At 35.5% G+C, this 20,864-nt stretch overlaps 1 protein-coding gene across 3 annotated transcripts; it reads left to right on the plus strand.

The window, feature by feature from the left end:
- The first annotated feature begins 1,992 nt into the window (after positions 1-1,992).
- Positions 1,993-19,391, plus strand: LOC134842518 (bridge-like lipid transfer protein family member 3B). 3 transcript variants are annotated; one of them, XM_063858898.1, is made up of 15 exons: positions 1,993-2,559; positions 2,824-3,005; positions 3,165-3,583; positions 3,830-3,916; positions 4,183-4,212; positions 4,535-4,734; positions 4,993-5,353; positions 5,606-5,712; positions 5,933-5,965; positions 10,763-10,834; positions 10,910-11,099; positions 11,167-12,659; positions 12,821-12,977; positions 15,408-15,809; positions 18,678-19,391. In XM_063858898.1, the coding sequence occupies exons 1-15, from the start codon at positions 2,110-2,112 to the stop codon at positions 18,932-18,934; spliced, it is 4,440 nt and encodes a 1,479-aa protein (XP_063714968.1). In that variant the 5' UTR covers positions 1,993-2,109; the 3' UTR covers positions 18,935-19,391. The 3 variants fall into 3 exon arrangements, with proteins under 3 accessions (XP_063714968.1, XP_063714970.1, XP_063714969.1); XM_063858900.1 differs by lacking the exon at positions 5,933-5,965; XM_063858899.1 differs by lacking the exon at positions 4,183-4,212.
- Positions 19,392-20,864: the final 1,473 nt, after the last annotated feature.

Consider the following 20,864-nt stretch of genomic DNA (forward strand, 5'->3'; position numbering starts at 1 on the left):
TCTGCTCAAAGTTGTTGGCTATGTATCCTCGTCGTAGGTTTTGTTTCGTTGCTAGTTCAATGTACAAATGTCTGGCGTGTTAGTCGAGAATTATTTTTTATCAAGACACGAAAATATAAATTTTGGTAAACCTGGTTTTGTTCATTCTTTTATTCGACTTTTTTTTGTTAGTGCTGTGTCCGCTATGTTCACTTTTTGTTTGAGACACGTTATCTTTTGATTTTTGGCTTTTTTTTGTTTTGCAAGTGGTGCGAAGCTTAGCATCGCCTCGGTGTGAAATTTTTTTAGCACAAAACTTGCGCTAATTGTTCCACCCATTTTTTATGGAACTTTTTTACGGCTGGACGGGTGTCTTACCCAAGTTTTCTGATTACCGATTCCAAAATTTTGCTTAAATGCTTGCTAGCTGCTAGCATTGTATTTTTCGACATGTGTTGATATGAAAGTGTTGATTTTGTGTTGACACCTAGTTTTTGCTCTTGCGCTTATATTATTTCTCTATTTTCAACATTTAAAAAAAAGTAAATGAACGAATTAGTTTCACTTATAAAATTTATTCAAAATAGTGTTTATTGCTTTTCAGTAAAAAATTGGTCAGCGTCAGTTTTTTGGCAGTTGCGATTAACAGTCGATAAACGTAGTTCAGTTTCCTATATATTCGCTGTTTTTTTTTTGTTTTTTTTTCTCCAGGAAAGTTCACTTGTTCGCGGTGTGACTTTTGATTTTCATTTTAAGTTCAATGCATTGCCTTTGTTAAAAGAAGGCGAACTCCACAATCGAACAGCAAAAGTGTAAAGGTCACGAAAAACGTGATTGACTTCAAATTTCAAATTGGGTCATCTGCATCGAAAAAGTGCCAATCATGAATTGTTCTAGAAATTCAATTTTGAGTATACCTTAACTTTATTGGAAATTAACAGTTTTTTTTCTAGAAATTTAACGAGCTTTAAGGACATCTTTTTTTCGAAATTTGGAAGTTGCGATTTTTACATAAAACAGGGCGGTATTTTTTTGTTTAATTGCGTTCATTGAATTTTCCAACTGTCTGTTGGCTATGTTTTTTTAGCGTCATATTCTCATTCTTTCAACCAATGAAAGGCAAATTACGCACGCCTTAAAAGTGCTTATGGCGCTTTAAAGGATTTTTCCGCGGAACATTGAATACTTAAAGATTCAGTGTTTTTTTAAATGAAAATATTTAAACAAATACTTTATGATTCTGCTTCAAAGCGGTACATGCATGATCAACTATTTTTGGCTGCAGATTTGCTCAGTTTGAAAAAAAAGTTTTTTGAAACTGTGATAATTCAGAAATTCGATTTGTCGATTTTTTTTGTGGTGGGAAGATTTTGTGCTGCTACTTGCACAGGAACGGCTGTTATTGTTCCTGTTATACACTTTTAGAAAAACCCTTTATTTAAATTAGGCATTAATCATTGCAGCTGTAATTCGTACTAGGATCGTAGTGTGAATGCGCAAATCGCTGCGCCATCGACAAAGTAAGAGTTCATTCGTAAATAGACACTGGTAGTTCACTGTGATCTGAGAACAAAATGTTCAATTGTAGAAATTGTTTCATGTTCAAGTTCTCACTATCCCTCATTGTATTTTGGGTTGTAAAGTGGTAAGAAAACAGGACAACTTCAAAACCCACATAGTGTGAATGGCGTAATACCATTACGATTTCAGATAAAGAAAACATGCATTCATTTGTAGAATTATTGGGGTATTTTCTATTTGATGAGAAGCACATGCATGCGCTGTTAACATCGCCAGGGTGAAAAATGACAACACTTGTCTTCATTGAGGAGTAAAAGATACTCCGATGAAACTTTCGAGTTGTGTGACCTGGTATATAAAAAAAATCAGATAATCTTTGGGTAACTTCAATAAGAAGCCATTGAAAACAGTTATTAGAACATTCCAGCTATGCGAGGTATTCGGAACTATCTTCAGCTGATCCCTGAAAATTGAATCATACTTTTCAGATAAGCTAATGGCCGGCGAAAAGTAACGTTGTAGAAAAAATGGAAATATAGCGATAAATTATCGTGCTTATCCGCAAGTTAAGCTAAGCTGCAAACCTTTTTCGGGTTCTGAGTAATCAAAATGACGTCATTTGTGAAGCGCGAACTTCTGAAACATCTGACCCGATTCGCCAAAAATGTGGACCCCGCCAAAATCAACATCAGCGCTTACAGAGGTGAAGGCGAGCTGAATGGTCTTGAACTGGATGAACAAGTTTTAATGGGCTTGCTTGAGTTGCCAACTTGGCTCAATATCAAATCCGCCAAATGCAACCGGCTCACGATCAAGATCCCTTGGACGTCGCTGAAATCAAAACCAATTGGCATCTACTTGGACTGCGTGAGTGTTGACATGGAGACCTGCGAGGATTTGAGAAGGGGGAGTAGTTCTGGGTCTAACGTGGGGGCAGGCGCAGCGGGAGGTGAGAGCGCCAAGTATGGTTTTGTGGAAAGAGTGGTGGACGGGATTTATGTCCACGTATCGTCTGTGCTGATATCATTCAAGTCGTACGCTTTCTCAGCTGACATCGACGTGAGTCCATTACAAAAATTTTTATTCTTCATTTGTCATACTTGAATTTGAAAAAAAAAAACATTTTTTGTTCTGTACAGTATTAAGTGTATTGAAAAATCTTCAGAGAGATTTGTAATCACATCACGGATTTTGATAGAGGTAATGAATAGTAAGATATCAGTTTTTGAATCTATTAAGATGACATCATATCTATGTGCGAATGTCCCTGGAGATGAAATTGATATGCAAGATTCTGATTCTTGAAATGTGTTTTTTCTTCAGTTATCTCAGATAGGCGTCGAAAGTGTCTCTCCCAGCTGGGATCGAACAGAAGATTTAAGAAAGACCAGGGTGAAGGACGAGACACGTGACCAGGTCATCATCTTCAAAAGAATTCAGCTCGGCGTGATCCGGATAGCCCTGAATGCTCTAGATGCTCACGATGCTCCCATACTACTTATTAGGTACATGTACACAAAAATATGTCTTATGCTTTTTTGGATGCAGTGAATAGATGCCATTCCATTTCCTCAGAATGTTCTTAGCGTTGTTAAGGTGAAATGCTGACTGAACTTAAAGAAATAGAGGTGTGAGCTTTTGAATGTACGGTGATGTGTTTTCAGCAATAATTCTGAAGTTCAAGTGGCAATAAAGAAACGTCTGAACGACTGTGGGTTTGTGGCGTCCAAAGTCAAGTTCATCATTGAAGACCTCCTTTGGGTGCTGAACGACTCTCAGATCAAAGCTGTTGTGTCATACATCAATATGTTGAAACCCTTAATCATGAAGGCGCACAAAGCCAGTCAGCTCAATTCAGGCGGTGCTACAAGTTCAGAACAAGAGCACATGAAGGTTGCATCGGCAAACAGTCATGGCGGGGGTTCGAACTACACATCAGCGACTTCCTTTCGGCTTCCGAAGAACGACACGGAAATCAAGATGTGTAAACTGTTTGACTTGAATGACATCCACGAGACCTCATACCACTTAGTCTGCCGCAGAATAGATCTGCATCTGGTCGAAGACAATTCCAAACGAGCAAGTTAGTACGCTTATTGTGAGACTGTCAGTAGGCATGAACACAATAGTAGAAACGAATATATTTCACGTTTAGGAATGCCATCCTGTGAAACACATTGAGATGTGTTTGATAAAAAGAATAATTTAAAGTAAAACTCGATACTAAGAACGTATTTGATTGAAAAATTTTTTAGATTGATTAGAGTATTAAGCCGTCCCCCCGTTGCGTTAATTTTCTTAAGTCAAGTTATTAAACTATTCTTTTCAGATAGTGTGCCACTGCGACTTGAAGGAGGTGCTCTGCAGTTATCCTTGAGGAATCTATGTTTTGACCACTATCCCTATCATCTTGTTGGTAAGATCAAGTTTCACGTGAAGTAGTGCTCACATGCACTTGCAGACATACAAAAACTTTTTGGTAGCCATTTTCTCTCGATATGTCGACTTTCAAGTTAAGCAAAATGAAGTCACGACTTGAAGCTTTTTTCATTTGACAAGAATCCATGCTATTCTAAATGGTGGTAATGAAAACATTTAATCTCGGTTTTTTCTCACCGAGAAAAATAATTCTCATCGAGAAAATTTAGTCCTTTAAATTACAAACTCATGTTCGTTTTCTAGCTAATTCTGTCCAAGAAATTTGTCCTCTAAGTGAGTACTCTGTCCATTTGAAACTTGGAACCATTATTCAGTCACAGTGTGATGACTAAAAATCTTCTGCTGATATCGACTAATAAAAACTGTGATCTCTCTGTAAACCACTGCTTTGCAATTTCCCTCCCGTCAATTGACAACAGTCATATTCATCATGTTATTTGGAACTAGTTCAAGCGGTGTAGGTATTAGTAATAAAAATGGAGGAAAACCGTTAATTGTTTGTATTTCAAATCTTATTAACCGAAAATGGCAGGTCTCATTTCGAAGTGTTATTTATATGAAAGATTTTTTAATTGGCTAAAATGTTCGTTTTTAGGTCAGACTTTCTATCACTGGGAGAACTATTCAGATCTGTTTGAGGCTCGTAACACTTGGGCGAACCAATTAATCACACACTTTAAGGAGCAGTACTTGAGGTTGAAAAGTGAAGGCAAAATTGATGACTTAGTGGCCACTGAGCTGAACTTCTACGGTACAAATCCTGTATCGATAGAAGCAAGGTCACGCAAGAAAAAGGTATGAATTATACCAAAACCATGAACAAAAATTTTTGAAAAATAGTGTACGCGAAAAAAAGTTATGTATGAATCAAGATTTTGTATATTATATAAAAGTGTAGATACTTGCTTTTATGACCTATTTGATCCAAAAAGGTTTGAGTTTGATTCAAGACTAATTCTTTAAAAAAAAGAGTAGCTTAGAATTAAAAAAATGCAGCTTTACTGCAAAGAAAATTGTATAAAAATGGAGCGAATTTGAATGTTTTTGGTGCAGCCTGGTAGCATGCAGACACTGCCTACATTTGTGCCACAGCGACTGATGTCCTCCTGCTTCGTTCTGTTCCTCGACTCGTACGCGCTGCACCACGTGACCAGCAACAAGACTAGTGGCTCAGAAGTGATGAACGGCAAATTGATCTACAGTGACAAGAGCACCTTCCACATTCCAGCAGACGTGCCATCGCTACTGGCCATTTACACAGACTACTACTTCACTTATGCCTCGCCCAGTATAGTCACACAGCCCCAGCCAGGGGGATCCGGTGCCAAGGGTCCGCCTAGCAGTGGGGGCAGGAAGAGGACAGAGGTGTCAGCCGCTGTTCATTCCCTACAGTCCGAAATCCAACAACTGCCATGTAAGAAGATCACATGACTTTTCTGCAATGTGTGCTATAGAACGAAGTTTTTTTTCATAAAAAGACCGGTCTTTTGAAGAGTGCCAAATTAAGATTAAAAGGTTGTTGCATTATATTTTTCTGAAAAAAGTCCAAATGACTATATGTATTATCTTAAATGCATGCCCCGCTGTGAAGAAAGAGTCAAAACGAAAGGTACAACACCGTTTTCTTTAAAATGCAGCAAATTATATTGATTTGTTGCTGTTTCAGTACCTCAAGCCAATTTGCACGTGAAGTTCAACCCATTTTGTGTTGACTTCGACCCGAACACTCTCATATGGCTGAATGCATTTGCAAAAAGAGTCTCCAAAAGTGTGGTATGTTCACATTCTATTCATTGTAAAGACAAAACTGACACAGAACTTCATTTTTATCATATAAATTCTAGAAAAAACAGACACAGAGCTTCATTTTTATCATATAAATTCTAGAAAAAAACGGACACAGAACTTCATTTTTATATGAATTCTTGAACTTGAACGTTTGAACTTACAGTTTTTCAATTTTTACAGTTTGAACTTACCTTGTTGTTTGAAGGACTTAGAAAGAGTGGGAGTACAGCCATATCAGGTAGGCAGCCGGTAGAGCTAGCTAGCCCAGAATTAGTCGAGTCTGCGTCTGCGAACTCATTTGTGAATTCAGCTTTTATAAGCCTGCGTGAGACTAGCGCGGCATTTAGTTAGCCTGTTTTGCAGTATCCTTTCATGTTTTTGTTTGCAACTATATATTTTGTGCTGAGTTTGGCAGATGGGTGGGTTTACCAAGTGTAGTTGAATTTTTCATGGTATCAGAAACAGTTTCACCCTGTCCCAATCAGGATAGCAGATGATTGTCCTTTTGAGTGAACTATTTATTGTCCTGGCCTCTCCCCAAGTGAAAAGAAGAAAAATTTCTTTATTGTTCTCTGATTTTGTGTGCCAACGGTTTATTTGGTATTTGTGAATCTAATTTACAATATAATGTTCAAACTAATACATATAAATGAGAAGCAGGAAACTTTAGTTCGAAAAATTGAAACAGACGTTCATTGTGATATCGCGAATAATGTATCGAAGATATTTATTGTTGCGACTTGCGAAGAACGGATGGACTATTTGTGCCCATTGTGGTTTTTTAAGACAAATTAAGACTTTTTAACCAGCCACTTTCGAAATGAGTTTTTTTCTATACCATCTGAACAGAGGTCCTAAGCTCAGCTCAAAATTTACTTAAGTTATAGGGTTTTGAAAATTGCCAATTTGATTATTTGTAAACAATTAATGCGCGATATATTTTATACTATTAACGCGTAATCGAGTATTTCTCCCGGGTTAGAAAGCATTTCAAATGGACTTTAAGGCAAGCTATTTGGACTTATTGTTACACTACTCGGCGTTAATTGCATCACGTCATATTTTTTTTTACAGTCACGGGACATATAAGTTCCGAGTTTTTGATTAAAAGTCGATGAACGTAGTTCAGACTCTTATATAGGTCGTTATAATTTTTTTTCAGGAAAAGTCTTAAAGTCTGTTCATGTTCAATTTAGTTTTTCGTGGTTTGGTTGGCTTTTGATTTCCTTTTCAGTTCAGTTCAGTTCATTTCTTTTGTTAAAAGGAAGGCGCACTCAACTATCGAACAGCAAAAGGTAAAGGTCACGAAAAACGTGATCGACTTTTTATGTCGAAAATGGAATTAATTTATCAGATTACCCAGCGAAATAAATGTTTAATCTAGTGATCCAGCTTTCTCAAGTTGGGTTAGTTTTATTGAAAAGTTGTCAATCATAAACTGTTCTAGAAGTTCAAAGAGCTTTAAGATTGTCCATTTTTTTTCGAAATTGAAAGTTGAGATTTGGTCAAAGAACAAGTCAGTATTTTTTAACATGTTTACTTGCATTCATTCACTCGTTTCCTACTGTCTGTTGTCTGGGTTTAACGAGCAGATAAAACATTTTAAAAACGAAAATCTTATAGAAAACAAAAATTAATTTAAAAAATGATAATTCGCGTAAAGTAAACATCTATGTTAAAGCAAAGTTATAAAAACTAATATAAGGTAATGTAAAATACAGTCACTGGACATATAAATTGCAACTTTTTGATTTTAATGAGCGAATGAGCGATTTCTTTCTTCATGTTTTTGCCCATATCTCTGCAACTATTTAAGATATAGGGTTGAATTTTGCAAATGCTAGATGAAAATATTTGAAACAACTCATCTCAGTCAAAATTTGAAATTGTTTTTTCGGAGGCGTAAATTAACCAGTATTTCATAACTACTTTTAGAGGATTTCTTGCTGTGTAAACATCCTCGCAAACAAAATGAGGAATTTGAACTTAAGGGCTCAAATTGATTTATTTGGAAACCGATGAGCTTGACTTACTCGCGCCGCCGAAAAAGGACAGAAAAAGAAATTGAAACAATAAAAAAAAAGTCAGTATCTGTTTTGACGACTCAAACGTTAAAATTTTTTGGGAGCTTTTACGAGAAATTTGGACAAAACTAGAGACATTATAACTGGTAATGAGAATCCTGCGCATAGATTGGACCAGTAATTTGACCGATTTTATAATTGGCCAGTTATCTCGCTATAAAATAGTTCCAAATTGAGTTGAGTGTCGCTAATTGATTATATTAATATATCACTATACTCTTTAAAGTTTAATACTTAATATTCACTTTTGATTGTTGGGGAGAAAAACTGACTAAATTTTTCTTTGCCAAAACTATTTGAGACTACTTGAATGGCAATGGGACCATTCACGGCTTTGTCCTGATAAAAGAGCAGTGCAGTCGTGTTTTTAGTATTAGTGTTTTTGAATTTGAAAATGAAGTGAAAATCGCACTTCAAGCTGAGCTTAGATTTTAGAATGCATTTTAAGTTTCTAAACATGAAGGGGAATCAACAATTTAGCTATGTGCTGTTTGCTCAAGTCGGGATAGTTATATCATCAATTTGTCTCTGATAAAAGTAAAGTTTCTTAAATTTCTGCAGATGTAAATTTTCCGATGGAATTCGAAAGCTGAAACTGGTCAAAATGTATCAGTCGTTTTTCTGTCATCCGTCTCGAACGCAGTGAAGACTCTTATATGATAAGGGTTTTCAGGAAAAGCTTAAATTTTTTCATGATCAAATTAAATTTTTCCCCATCAAACTTAAGACTTCTTTTCAAGTTGAGATCATTTCCTTTGTTAAAAGGAAGGCAAACTTAACTATCGAACAGCGAAAATATAAAACTCACGAAAAACATGATCCAATTTTTTCCAAAGTGGATTTTAATTTTCAGATTTCCCAGCGGAATAAAATTTTTACCAATTGATCCAGTTTTCTCAAATTGAATTAATTTTGTTTAAAAAAAGTCAAATATTATTTAATCTTGAAATTCAAAGAATTTTAAGGCCTCTTTTTGGCGCTTGTCTAGTTTCCCGCCCCTTCGGAAAGTTCGCATTTAAGAAATGATATGAAAGTTTGTTCACGCTGACACAATTTATCTCAGTTTAGAGCATGAAAATTGATTTTAAACGAATTTTTGTCAATTGACTTCAAGAAAAAAAAACTGTATGTTTGCTATGTTCCTGATTTTTCGCTAGATTAAATTTAAGCTGATTTAATTTTTTAAATACGGTTGCTATTTGGTAAACGTATTGTTGTTTATCGGTTGCTCGACATATGAACTTTTTCAAAACGGTGATTTCTTCAAATGGTTTAATTTCAACAACATCTTCGTTGTTTTAGCAGAGAAAGGTAAATCGATCTGATTTCTAATTAAATGTTTTTAAATCCTGTTTTTTAGGTTCTAAGTCTGAATGTATAAATTGAATATTCAATTTCTTGCGCAATTTATCCCGTTTTGCGTTTCTTAGCACTACCCACGACATGAAGGTTTTAAAAAAATTTTACGAGGCAATCTAAAAAGTTTTTTTTACAGTTGTTCCATCGACGAAATGGGAATTAAATTTGGATTTACGTGTTTTTTCTACGCAAATTCATGTCACCCCAAGTTGAGTGACCTATTTTTACGCTTGCGATTGGCAAGCGTTATCAAACTGGAATATAGACATTTTTCCGTGTTAACAACTAGTAAATCACTTCTTTTCACGTCTCTTCTTATCTTCACTTTTCTTCTTACCTTCTCTTTACATGTTCCGGGTTGCTTCCCCCTTGGCCTGAAGACAAAACAGTTTGTACCCTAAGGTCTGGGGTTCGAGTCGTGGCCGGATCTGGTTTTTTTCTGATCAAGGAAATTGAAAAAAAATCCGAGAAAAATGAATGATTGGTTGTTCGTTTGTTCACTCAGGTTTTGTCGGCTAAATTGCCACAACTGATTTTGCTTGTCCTGTAGACAATTTTCCTTGTAGTTGCAAGTGCAAATGTTGTTCATTCTAGTTTCAAGGGGACTTGAAAGATTAAAAAGAAATCATTTTTTTTCGGTCCAAGTGGTTTTTATCTCAAAGGTTGTTGGCTTAGTTGCCACATGACTGATTTTTCTTGTGCTGTAAACAAATCAATGTAGTTGCAAGTGCAATTGTTGTCCATTGTTGTTTAAGGTGGGACTTCAAATTTTTTTTTATAAAATCATATTTTTTCGACTCAACTTGTGGCTGCTCAAAGATTGTCGGCTTTGTTTCTTTTCGTAGGTTTTGTTCTTTGTTGTTGATTTAAAATTCAAGTGTCTGACATGTTGCCTGGAATGAACTTCTATCGAGACATATGAAAGTATGACCTAGTTTTTTTCAAAAATTTTCGGCTTTTTATGTTTTTTATTTTGTTTAGTGTTGTATTGCAAGTGGTGCAAATCGCTACGCTTCGTGTAGAAAACCCCTTTCAACTCCGATTTGCGATTTGAGCTACAATTGAAAATTCCCGAAAAGTGACTGTCCAGATAAAGCGGTTTGAAGCTTTGGCTTCATCGACTAACTTAAGCGAAGAGTCAATATGCGTTATTTTTTATTAGATCAACTAAAAGCGCCATTAACGTTGGCTAAATCTTGGGGCAGCTGAAGTCAACGTCTCACCCTGCTCTCTTCGAAAAAAACGGCAAAAAAATTTGCGGAAAAGTCCGAGATTTTTTTTTCAAGAATTATGAATGAATGAACTAGATATTCAGCATATAGACGTTTTTGTTACTTGCATAGCAACCGTCTATCCTTGATTTCTATTAAATTTAATTTAAATAGTTTCAAAATTCGGCTTCAAAAAATGGTTTTGGTTCAAATGAAAATTCAATTAAAATTATAGTGATTCGGAAAAAATTTATAAGAATTCTGTTCTGATCTGATCTGATCTGATTATTTAGTTACAATGGCCTGTACTTTGTTTTTATTTTAATATATTTTAGGCTAGCAAACTATTTGAGCTGCTAAGTCAATGTTGGTTGTTTTCAGCAAATGCCAGAAGGATCTTCGACGGAAACCGTGATGCACGTTGATCTGAAAGCTGACTTTTTGATGCCTCAGGTTGGCATTCGTGGGAAAAATAGATTTGGTTATCAGCTGGAAATCATTTATTTTTTAAATGCTTTTTTTTTCTAGATTAAATTAACATTGGAGAAACATCCCGAAGACCAACCGGACAGACCGAGGGGAATCGAGATTGCTCTTTCGTCTGCCTCGATGACAAATGTGCACGATAGAAGCAAAGTCGAGCGAGGGAAGTTGCTGGGAGATATATGTGAAACTTACGCAGCAGATAAGAAGACAAGCTTCAAAATACACCCGCTTGGTAATTTCAGTTTTGCTATTTATTTCGGATAAATCGCCAATTCTATGAATGATTGTTTTTTTTACAGAACTGGACACAAATTTTCACGAGTATTTTCCCTCGACGATCAAGCCAGCGAGCTGCAAAGGAGCCAACATGATGAGATACCCTGGGTTCCTGGACACCGTTGTAATAGACATTGATCAAGCTTGGAGCGATTGGTTTGGAATCAAAACCACCAAGCTGGGTCGACTGCCTCTAGTTGACCCGGTCAGTTTTTCGATGTTCGTTTCGTACCCACAATTACAAAAACTGGTACAAATCGGGAATTCGCTTGCCAGCCAAACTAGTGAAAGAAATTCTCGGAGCTCATTTTCAAATGGATCTTGGCATGGACAGGTGGGTAATAGTTTAACGGCCAACAATAACTTAAACAACAACGAACAAGTGCCACCTAATGTCAACCAAGTGACTCCTGATCTTCTGAAAGGTTGCAAAAAGAGCAGCCTCAGCAGTTCTACAAACTACACTTCAATACCACATCCATTAGATGCAGAATATACCGAACGATCGGATCCATTAATTCAGATCATGTTTACATCTAAAAAGAGAGTCACATTGTACTTGGACCATTATCAGTTTATTGTTTTGATGAGACTACAAGAAATGGTTTTGAAAACTTTAGAAATTATGGAGCAAGATACGAAACTTATACTTGGAGATCAATTGGCACAGCAACCTGGTCATAAAGAAATGAAACTTTCTTTCATTGGTATTTTCCCGAGCTTAGACATTGTGTTTTTACTGCCTCCTCAGCCAGAATCAGCCGATGTTATAGCAAGTCGAAGATCGCTCTTGCTCTCGGCTACTCACGAGTTCGTTGCAGCAGAGTCTAGCAACCTGAATATTGAAGCAGTAGAAATCAAATCCGAGTCAGAACTATCGAACTCGAAACATCATTTAGCTGCTGCGAACGACGAGGAATTCGAGGCTTGTTCAACAACAGGCGGAGGAGATCAAAAAATGTCGGACGTGAACTCGGAAGATGCAGAATCACTTGTCAATGCTCCTCCAAACATTTGCTCCGAACAAATCACATCGCTTCCTGTAATCACAATACACACGCAAGATAGCGGAGCTACATTTGCTAGCAACAGTGATTCGACCGAGCAGCCAGTGTTTCGCAAAAGCATGTCTGGATCAGAACGCCCGATGGCGAATAACTCTTCTTCTGGCTACTCAACGACTTCATCCGTAAAGGGGTCGGTTGGTGGCAACAAGGTAACCTTGTCGAGCTTATCATCCGCTGCTGGAAACCTTTCTGCAAAGTTTTCAAGTGCGGGATCCTTAATGGGAAAGACATTTACAGACACTATGTCAATAACTGGATCTGAATTCTCAATAGGATCCGGAGGATATTCCAGCGAAGATGATTTCATTTGCCTATCTGCAGAGGGAGGGTCACTAAGCAAGGCGACGAATGTTGGTCCAAAAGTTGTGGATTATGACCAAGAGCTCAAGCCACTCAATACGTACAAACCCGACGAAGAGTTCTTAGGAGAAGAACGTAATGATATGCCGGTTAGTTTTGTAATGTCCTGATAGAATATTTCTCTAATTTAGATAGAGAAGAGTGACTATTATTACAATATATCTGTGAATTAAGTAAAATGCAGAAAATAATGCAGTGTAGATTGAGGGATTGCAAATTACATAGTTGCTTTGTGAGTGTTGTATTTTAGGTGACTATAATGGTTGCTCGTATGCAGGGAGTAGAGGCTTCTGTTCAGTTATTGGGAGACAGTGGATCATCTGTGGTTCATGTGGCCCTTCCAGCTCTAGACATTGAAGACCACCCGAACACTACATTTTCTAAGTTCCTCACGACGAATGCTAAATGTGAGTTTTCTTTTATTTTTTGTTTTTTGAGTGTCAATGAACCTATGCAAAACACGCAGATAGGTAACTAACTGTATAGTCATTTGTGACCCTGTACCTTATATCGTAATTAAATAACTTTTTGATCCAGTTTTCTCAAATTTAGTTGATTTTTCAAAAAAAGTGCTACTCATAAATTGCCCTTAAAATTGAGCTCTAAGGTCATACAAGTTTTTTTCTTTATATTCGAAAGTTGATGTTTTCAAGAAAAGAAGTCTTGTGTTTTCTTGTTTACGTGCGTTCTTAACTTTTTCCTGCAGTCTGTTGGCAATGTTTTAAGAGTCGATGAACGTAGTTCAGACTCTTTTGTATGTCGTGATGATTTTTTTTGTCTTTTTCAGGAAAAGTTTTATGTGTTCAGGCTCAAATTTATTTTTTCGCTCTTTGAGTTTTGATTTTTAGTTCAAAAAGGAAGGCAGTTTAACTATCGATCAGCAAAAGTGTAAAAGTAAGAAAAAAATCTAGTTTCGAAAGTGGAATTTAGTTTTCAGAGTTCCGCGACAAAATAAAAAAAACTTTTTGATCCAGTTATCTCAAACTGGTTGATCTTTATTATAAAAGTGTTGATCAAAAATTAATCTAGAAGTTGAAAGAACTTATATGCCAGTTGTTTTTTGAATTTCGAAAGTTGGGATACTAAAAAAAAATTAGAATTTTATATTTTATACTGACTCTTTTCCAACTGTGTGTTGGCTTTGTTTTTGTTTTCAACACACTTGTGTCCGAATTTTCTATACCATCTAGATATTATGGACGTCCTAAGTTAAGGTTGATTTTAATAACATGTCTTACCTAATATCAATTTTTAAGAGTCTTATTTTGTTCAGACTCTATATTGGCCGCGATGATTTGTTTTTTCGTTTTTTTTTCGCGGTTTGACTTTGATTTTTTCCAAGCTCAGTTGATTTTCTCTGTTAAGCGAAGACAATTTCCACTACAAAACATCAAAATTTTACAGGTCACAAAAAACTTGACGACTTTTAGTTTCGAAAATGACTGTTGGTTTTTTAGGTTTTCAGTGGAAGAAAAAAATTACCTACTGGTCCAGTTATCTCAAATTGGTTTATTTTGATTTGAAAAAATGTCAATTTTTTTCTTAGTTCGAAGAAAATTTGTCGATAATCTGCAAAAATTCAAATGGCTGTAAGGCGATATAATTTTTTAGTCTTCTGGAGTTAATTGTCGCTTTGTCAACAAATTAGCTTTGCCAACAAATCAATTTTTATCGATTCGAAGTTTTTTGGTACTTTTTGCTTATTTTCCTACTGTTTTGATTATATTACTTTTTGTTGGTCTTGTAACGATTACATTTTCAGAAAATCTAAATCACCCTCTGAAGCCCTCCGTAAAACTTGAAAAGTTATCAAAAAGTTTTTGAAAAAATAACTTTTTTTTTGTTTTCTTTTTGAAATTCAATTATCCGCTCGTTAGTTCGTTTACTAAATTACATTCAAAGTACAGCAAATATACAGCACATCTGGCGTAGAGGTAACACATATGCTTGAGATGACAAAGGCTCGTGTTGTGGTTTGAACCCAGCCGGTACCTTTTTTAACTAGAAAATTGTTTGGAATGCTTCTATTTTTTGGAATGCCATAAGTGGAAGTAATTGAGTTGCAATTTTTTTATCAGAAATTTTGTCGAGTTTTTTTTGCTTTGTCGATTAATGAGCTCGAAAATATTAAGCATGCGATTTTTATTCTCATAGTTAGCATTTTCGGCGTTTTGTCGCTACGTAAGTTTAACATTCAGTTGTCTTATTTATTAATTTTCTTTTCTGATGATTTTTTCCAGACAAATCGATAAAGAGATATGAAAACGTGGTAAGATCTACCTTTTCTCGACACTATGACATTGTTACAAATTTTGTTTATTTGACTCTCGTTTTAGGTTTGGTTCATTAGTTTGTGCTTTTTTCGTGTTGTATCGCAAGTTTTCTGCATTATGTTTGTCGACTTAAACTCGGTTTTGTTTCCAAATTGGGTATACCATTTTGCACTCACTACATATAAAGCACTAGTGGGCACTATATCGGATTTTCTTCCTAATATTTTGTTTCCGAAAAGATACCGGTTTTATTCTTAAGATCGATAAGACTCTGGATCCATTTTTTCTAATGCTCAAAATCAAACCACAAATACCCGATCATGAAAAATCTCGTTCTTCTTTCAATTTGTTCTTCACTCGAAGTCATTTTTGCTCCTTTTTCAGCGTCGTACTGCTTTTATCAATTACTTGTTCTATAGCAAGTGGTGCATAACTGCAGCTTGGCCTCTGTGTAACTTTTACTGGCTCTCAAAAATTTCATGGTGTTCGTGTGCATACAAGAAGACTATGGAGACATGTAATTTTAGAAATGCAGCGAGCTGTTGATGATGTGGTGTGATTTAGATGATCGTGAATACGCTTCCGCGATTGAATCACACTCGCAGTTGGTACCTGCGAAACCAGCCATGCCTCTAATTGAAGCAAGAATAGACTCACCAGGAGTGGTGTCCAAGGAGCTCTACGGAGGTGTTTGTGAGCAACGAGGGCACCTTGCAGTCAATATCCAGAAGCTGAAACTGGGTTTGAAGATGACAAATGTACTTGCAATGATTGATTTGATTGAAGACGAGTTGATTTTGCCGGTCCCTCCCCTAGACTTGGTTGCAACTGAGAGTGAGATTAATATTGCCCAAGATGGGCCGCCGAGCAACCCGCTTACCAGTCCGCCTCCAGTTCCGCTCAACCTAAAGCTTCATGGACTGACATTGTTACGAGATGGCGACAACGTGATGAATTTGGGAATACGTGAGTATTATTGTTTTCACGCGTGTTATTAACAAGCTTCATTAAATCGCTCTGCAAATTTTTTCTCGTAAACAGCTGGCTTAACATATAACTGAATCATTTGATTGCTTCGTTCAGGATAAATAAAAATTTTGGGTCTGATGCTGCATGTTTAGTCTGAAAGTATCATATTTAGCACTGTCAAAGGCCGAGAGTTTGAATCCGGACAGGGCCTGTTTTCTTGACAACTAAAACAGTTCCACTTAAAAAAATAATGGTCGGACTCTATTAGGAGTGATGAACGTAGCGAAGTTTCTTAAATAGGTCTTGCTGATTTTTTTTCAGGAAAAAGTCTTAAAATGTGCATAAAAGTCTCTAATAACTACAGATGTGCATTCGTATATATTGATGCATTTATGAATGCTTTTATGTATGTATGCATATTTTGAATTCTGTTGAAACTCATCTGCTGAAAGTGACGTAAATAGCACTCTCCAATTAGTTTTGAAAATGGAATTCAATTTTTGGATTTCCAGCGGAATAAAAACTACCTATTGATCCATTTTTCTCTAGTTGAGTTAATGTTATCAAAAAGGCTCCTATCATATATCGGTCTAGAAATTCAAAGAAATTATAGGGCATCTATTTTTTTCTTGGAAGTTCGAAACTTGCGATTTTTTCAAAAAGTCAGTGTTTTGTTTATGTTTACTTGCGTTCATTACTCTTTCGCAATCTTCGATTGGCTGTTTTTTTTTGGCTTATTTGCTACAGCACCGAATTTATGCTTATAATTTAAGCAATTAGCATAAAAAATGAACTTCCCTTTGAGGTATTCATGTAATTCCTGGAATCGTATCAAAAACTTTCAGTTTCTTAAAAATATATTCTTGGATTTCAATTACCCGCAACATTACACAAATACGTCAAAAGAAACTTCAATTTTTGTGAAAATTGCTTCAACTTCAAATACGGTTTTTTGGACAAGTTTTTCGAAATTTTTTATTGCATTGTATTTTTCTTTTTTTTAGAAGAAAACATTGAATAAAGATTGGTCTTCAGTTTTTTGAAATTGTGATTTTGGTCTGATTGCAAAAAGTTGAAATAAAAGGAAGTCTCCATTTTTTTTCATACGAAGTCTCATAAAGTAGTGCTCAATTTCCTGCAAATGCAGATGAAACTTTTCCAAATACAATTGACACTTTCGAACAGCAAAGGTATGCAGGCCATCAATATTGTGATCGACTTCTTTTTTCGAAAATGGAATTTATTTTTCAGATCTTCCAGCGAAATAAAAATTATAGCTATTGATCCAGTTTTTTTTTCAAATTGGGTTGTTTCTATGAAAAAAGTGCTATTCATAAATTGTTTCTTCATGGGCATCTTTTGTTCATTGAAATTCGAAAGTTTTTGAAAAGATTGTTCAAAAAACAGACAGCATTTTGTTTCCGTTCAATTTCGTTCATTGACTCTTCCAAATGTCTGTTGGCTAGGTTTTCAAGTATTTATTATCGCAGTGAAGACAAAACACTTTAATTGGTTGTGATGGTTTTTTGCGGAAAAAGTATTAGAATATATTCACGCTCAAAAAGCTCAAATTTGTGTTTTTTTGCGATTTGACTTTTTATCTCTTTTCAAATTTCAGTTTGTTTTTTTTTGTCAGAAGGAATGTAATTTTCTCTAATGAAAATTAAAAATCTCTTGAAAAAGTAAAAGTCACGATAAACGTGGATGACTACTAGTATCGAAATTGATTTTAAAGTTAAGATTTTTTTAGCGTAGTAAAAAGATTATCTACTGATCCAGTTCTCTGAAGTTGGGTTAAGTTTATCAAAAAAAGTTACAATCCGAAGAAATTTCAGGACATTTATTTTCTTCCAATTTCGAAAGTTTATTTTTTTGGCGTAACATAAATCAGTATTTTTTAATTCTCTTGCTTTCATTGACTCCTTTACAACTGTCTGTTGCCATGTTTTATTTACACTTGCGAACCTTCTTTTTTTCCTACAAACCTAAAACGCAAATATTGGTGCGGCACCCCAATAATGGTGGGCACCTGTACAGCTTTTTGATAGCATGGGCTTTGACATTCGAATAGTTATAAGTTAACACAGCTGATGCATGCTCAGAAGTTTTCTAACTCAATATAGCTCGCAATTTTTTTTGAAATGAATAATTTATACATAATGTGGTTTTATGCTTTGCAATTTGTCACATGCAAAGTTATGGTGGATGCCTTCAATTTATTATTTTCCAAATTATTACATGCAAAATTGAGTCTATTTGGTGCCACTTTTGCTTAATGGCATTGGCAAGTTATTAGCATTTGTAGCTGCTTTATTAGTGACTAGTGTTTGTCGGTCGTTAAGCTTGCGTGGCTATGTGGATAGTTCGTGAGACTCAAAATCTCTTGATTGCAGTAGGTCGCAGATTCGAATCCTACACGTAGCCGAGTTTTTGCTAATTCTAGGCTTCTTTCTACTTTTTCTTATTTGTTTTGATAGAGCTGCTTTTGGTCGTGTTCTCGCAAGTGTCTATTTCAAAATCTGTCTTTACTTTTTAAGCTCTTTCATGGAATTTTATCGCTTGCGTTTGCGTAAAGCAGCTTCGCCTTTGTGTATGATGTTTCGAGTAGCTAATTCCGTCCAAACGAAATTTAGTCGATCTGTTATCGGTATCTCTACGTGACAGTTGAATGAAATAAGGCAAGTTAAGCGAAGTTTAAAATTGCTTAAATCATAAAAATTAGGCCGTTAAAACTGATATTGCCTAACTCTCAACCATTTTAGTTGACCATAGAAGTACATCCATGTATAGTACAAATTATTTCAATTAATATCTGGCAATACGATCCCAGTTTAGAAACTGAATAATGAATTGACTGATGTTTAGAGCCCATAGAACCAGATAGAAGACTAAACTCTTTGTCAGAGTCGGTTGTCATCAGAGAGCGAGAGCTAGTGACTCGCAACACTGATTTGGAACAACAGTTACAATTTGTCAGAAGACAACTGGACGAAGCCTTGCAAGAAAACACAGCGTTGCAGAGGACACTTACCAACATGCAAAATAGTCTCTTGCCCCCCACAACTCCACACAATCACGGATTCGTGGTTAATGGAAACAATAGTAGTCCCACTCATAAGTAGAAAGCAAAAGCTAGAACTAAGCAGCCTGGGAACGAGAGTATTTAATATTGTTATCCGACTTAATGTAAATGCTAATGGTAGAATAATTAGTAATTTATCAAGCGGAATGCACATTTCGGAAGTTTCAAGCAAGATTTAGGCCATTTTTTTAAAATTATTTTCTTCGTTTTCTTGATTTTCATACAGTTTAGTTTTGCGTTTCTGCTTAGTGTTGTGTTAGTCTTAGACCGTAACTTGGCGACGTAGCTTTGTTCTATATTCACGTAGATTTTTTTGTTCTTGCGCAATTCGAACTCTGAGGAGAGGTGCTAGCCTGAATTTGATTATAAATTAGTCAATAGGTGTCGTCTTTTTGTTGTCCAAATATTTCTAAAATAATGAACTGAATTTCAATTTCTTCACTCCAAAGTCTATGCTGTACCCATTTAAGTTGTATATCCTTTCCACAATTGAATTTGATCAGATATATTCAACAATTGTTTTCTTGAGCTGAAAGGTCAAATAGTCAACAAGGAATTTTTCTAGATAACACCACCAACTACATCTTCAATAAATATGCAGACACCGCGTAACTAACCCGCTGTTTGAAGCAGCAACCGCCTTTTTTGGACCAAAATATGAAAAAACCTGTAAAACATTGCAAAAAACACTAACTATTCTTTGGTGTGAATTTCATTTGTATGAAGTGTTGCAAACTGACGTTTAAATGAAAATAAAATAGCGCCAAAACGAATCATATATTTGTTAAATTTAACTTTCTTAGAAATGGCAGCGGAATAATTACATGACTTTATAAGAAGTAAGATCTTTTATAGGGCATGTGATGTAATTAAAAAGTCGAAACGTAGCCGTGATGTTTTTTTTACGAAAAATTCTTGAAATTTGTTTGGGCTCAAATTTGATTTTTTTTGCTGCGGTTTGACTCTGATTTCGCTTTAAGCTCACTTCATGTCTTTTGCTGAAAGGAAAGTAAACTCCGCTATCGAAGTAATTAGAAAAAAACTGAATGGTTTTTTAAAAATCAACTTTCGATTTTCTAAGAAATAGATAGCCTTAAGGTAATTAAAATATCAAGAACAATTTATGACTGACACTTATTTTGATAAAATTTAGCAGAAGTAAAAAGGTTCCCAAAAAGGTGATCGACTTCTATTTTCGAAAGTGGAATTGAGCTATTGATCCATTTTTGTCAAATTTGGTTAATTTTATCAAAAAACTGTAACACAAAATGGATACACGTTTTAAGGCGAAAACGACAAAGAACCACTTCAAAGTCGAAGTAAAATAGTGAACGTTTTTTTTATTCTGAGCTTACTTATTTTTTCTACACAAGCCTACATGCGAATCCACTTTTTTTTCAATCCAACTTGCCAAAAAAGTTATCCTTTTGGTGGTACTTTTGCTACATAGTTTTTGCAAGTTCAGCATGCGTTCTCCGCTTTACTAGTGGCTAGTGTTTCGGTTCTGTAAGCTTCAGTGGACCTGCTGTGTAGGGAATCCGTCTTGCTGCTGGTGCATCGATATCCGTATAGAGAACTTATTTTTCAAAATTTACTATATAGTTTTTAACCTTTTAAAGCAACTTCTAGGCGTTTTTTCGCTTTCGTATGCGAAGTGCAACTTCACTTATGTGTTTTAAGAATTAACATGCTGGCGAACGATGAGCGATGGTTATCAAATCTGAGCATAGTCTTTTTTCATGGTAGACAACTGGTCAAACAGACTACTTGAATCATTTTTTCAAATCAGTACTTTCGTCAACCGATAAACACATTTGTGACGTGTCTGCAGTATCAGGACCCGTTCTATTCGAAAATTATTTTTATGTTGGTTCTAAAATTATCAATTCCGACTCGTTACATTTTCCCTTTTTTGGTAGCTTTTCTTTGGTTTTTGTTTGTTCGGCTCGAAACTTTTTCGCTTCGATCTT

The sequence above is a fragment of the Symsagittifera roscoffensis genome, chromosome 3, assembly GCF_963678635.1.
Source record: "Symsagittifera roscoffensis chromosome 3, txSymRosc1.1, whole genome shotgun sequence".
Classification (NCBI taxonomy): Eukaryota; Metazoa; Xenacoelomorpha; order Acoela; family Convolutidae; genus Symsagittifera; species Symsagittifera roscoffensis.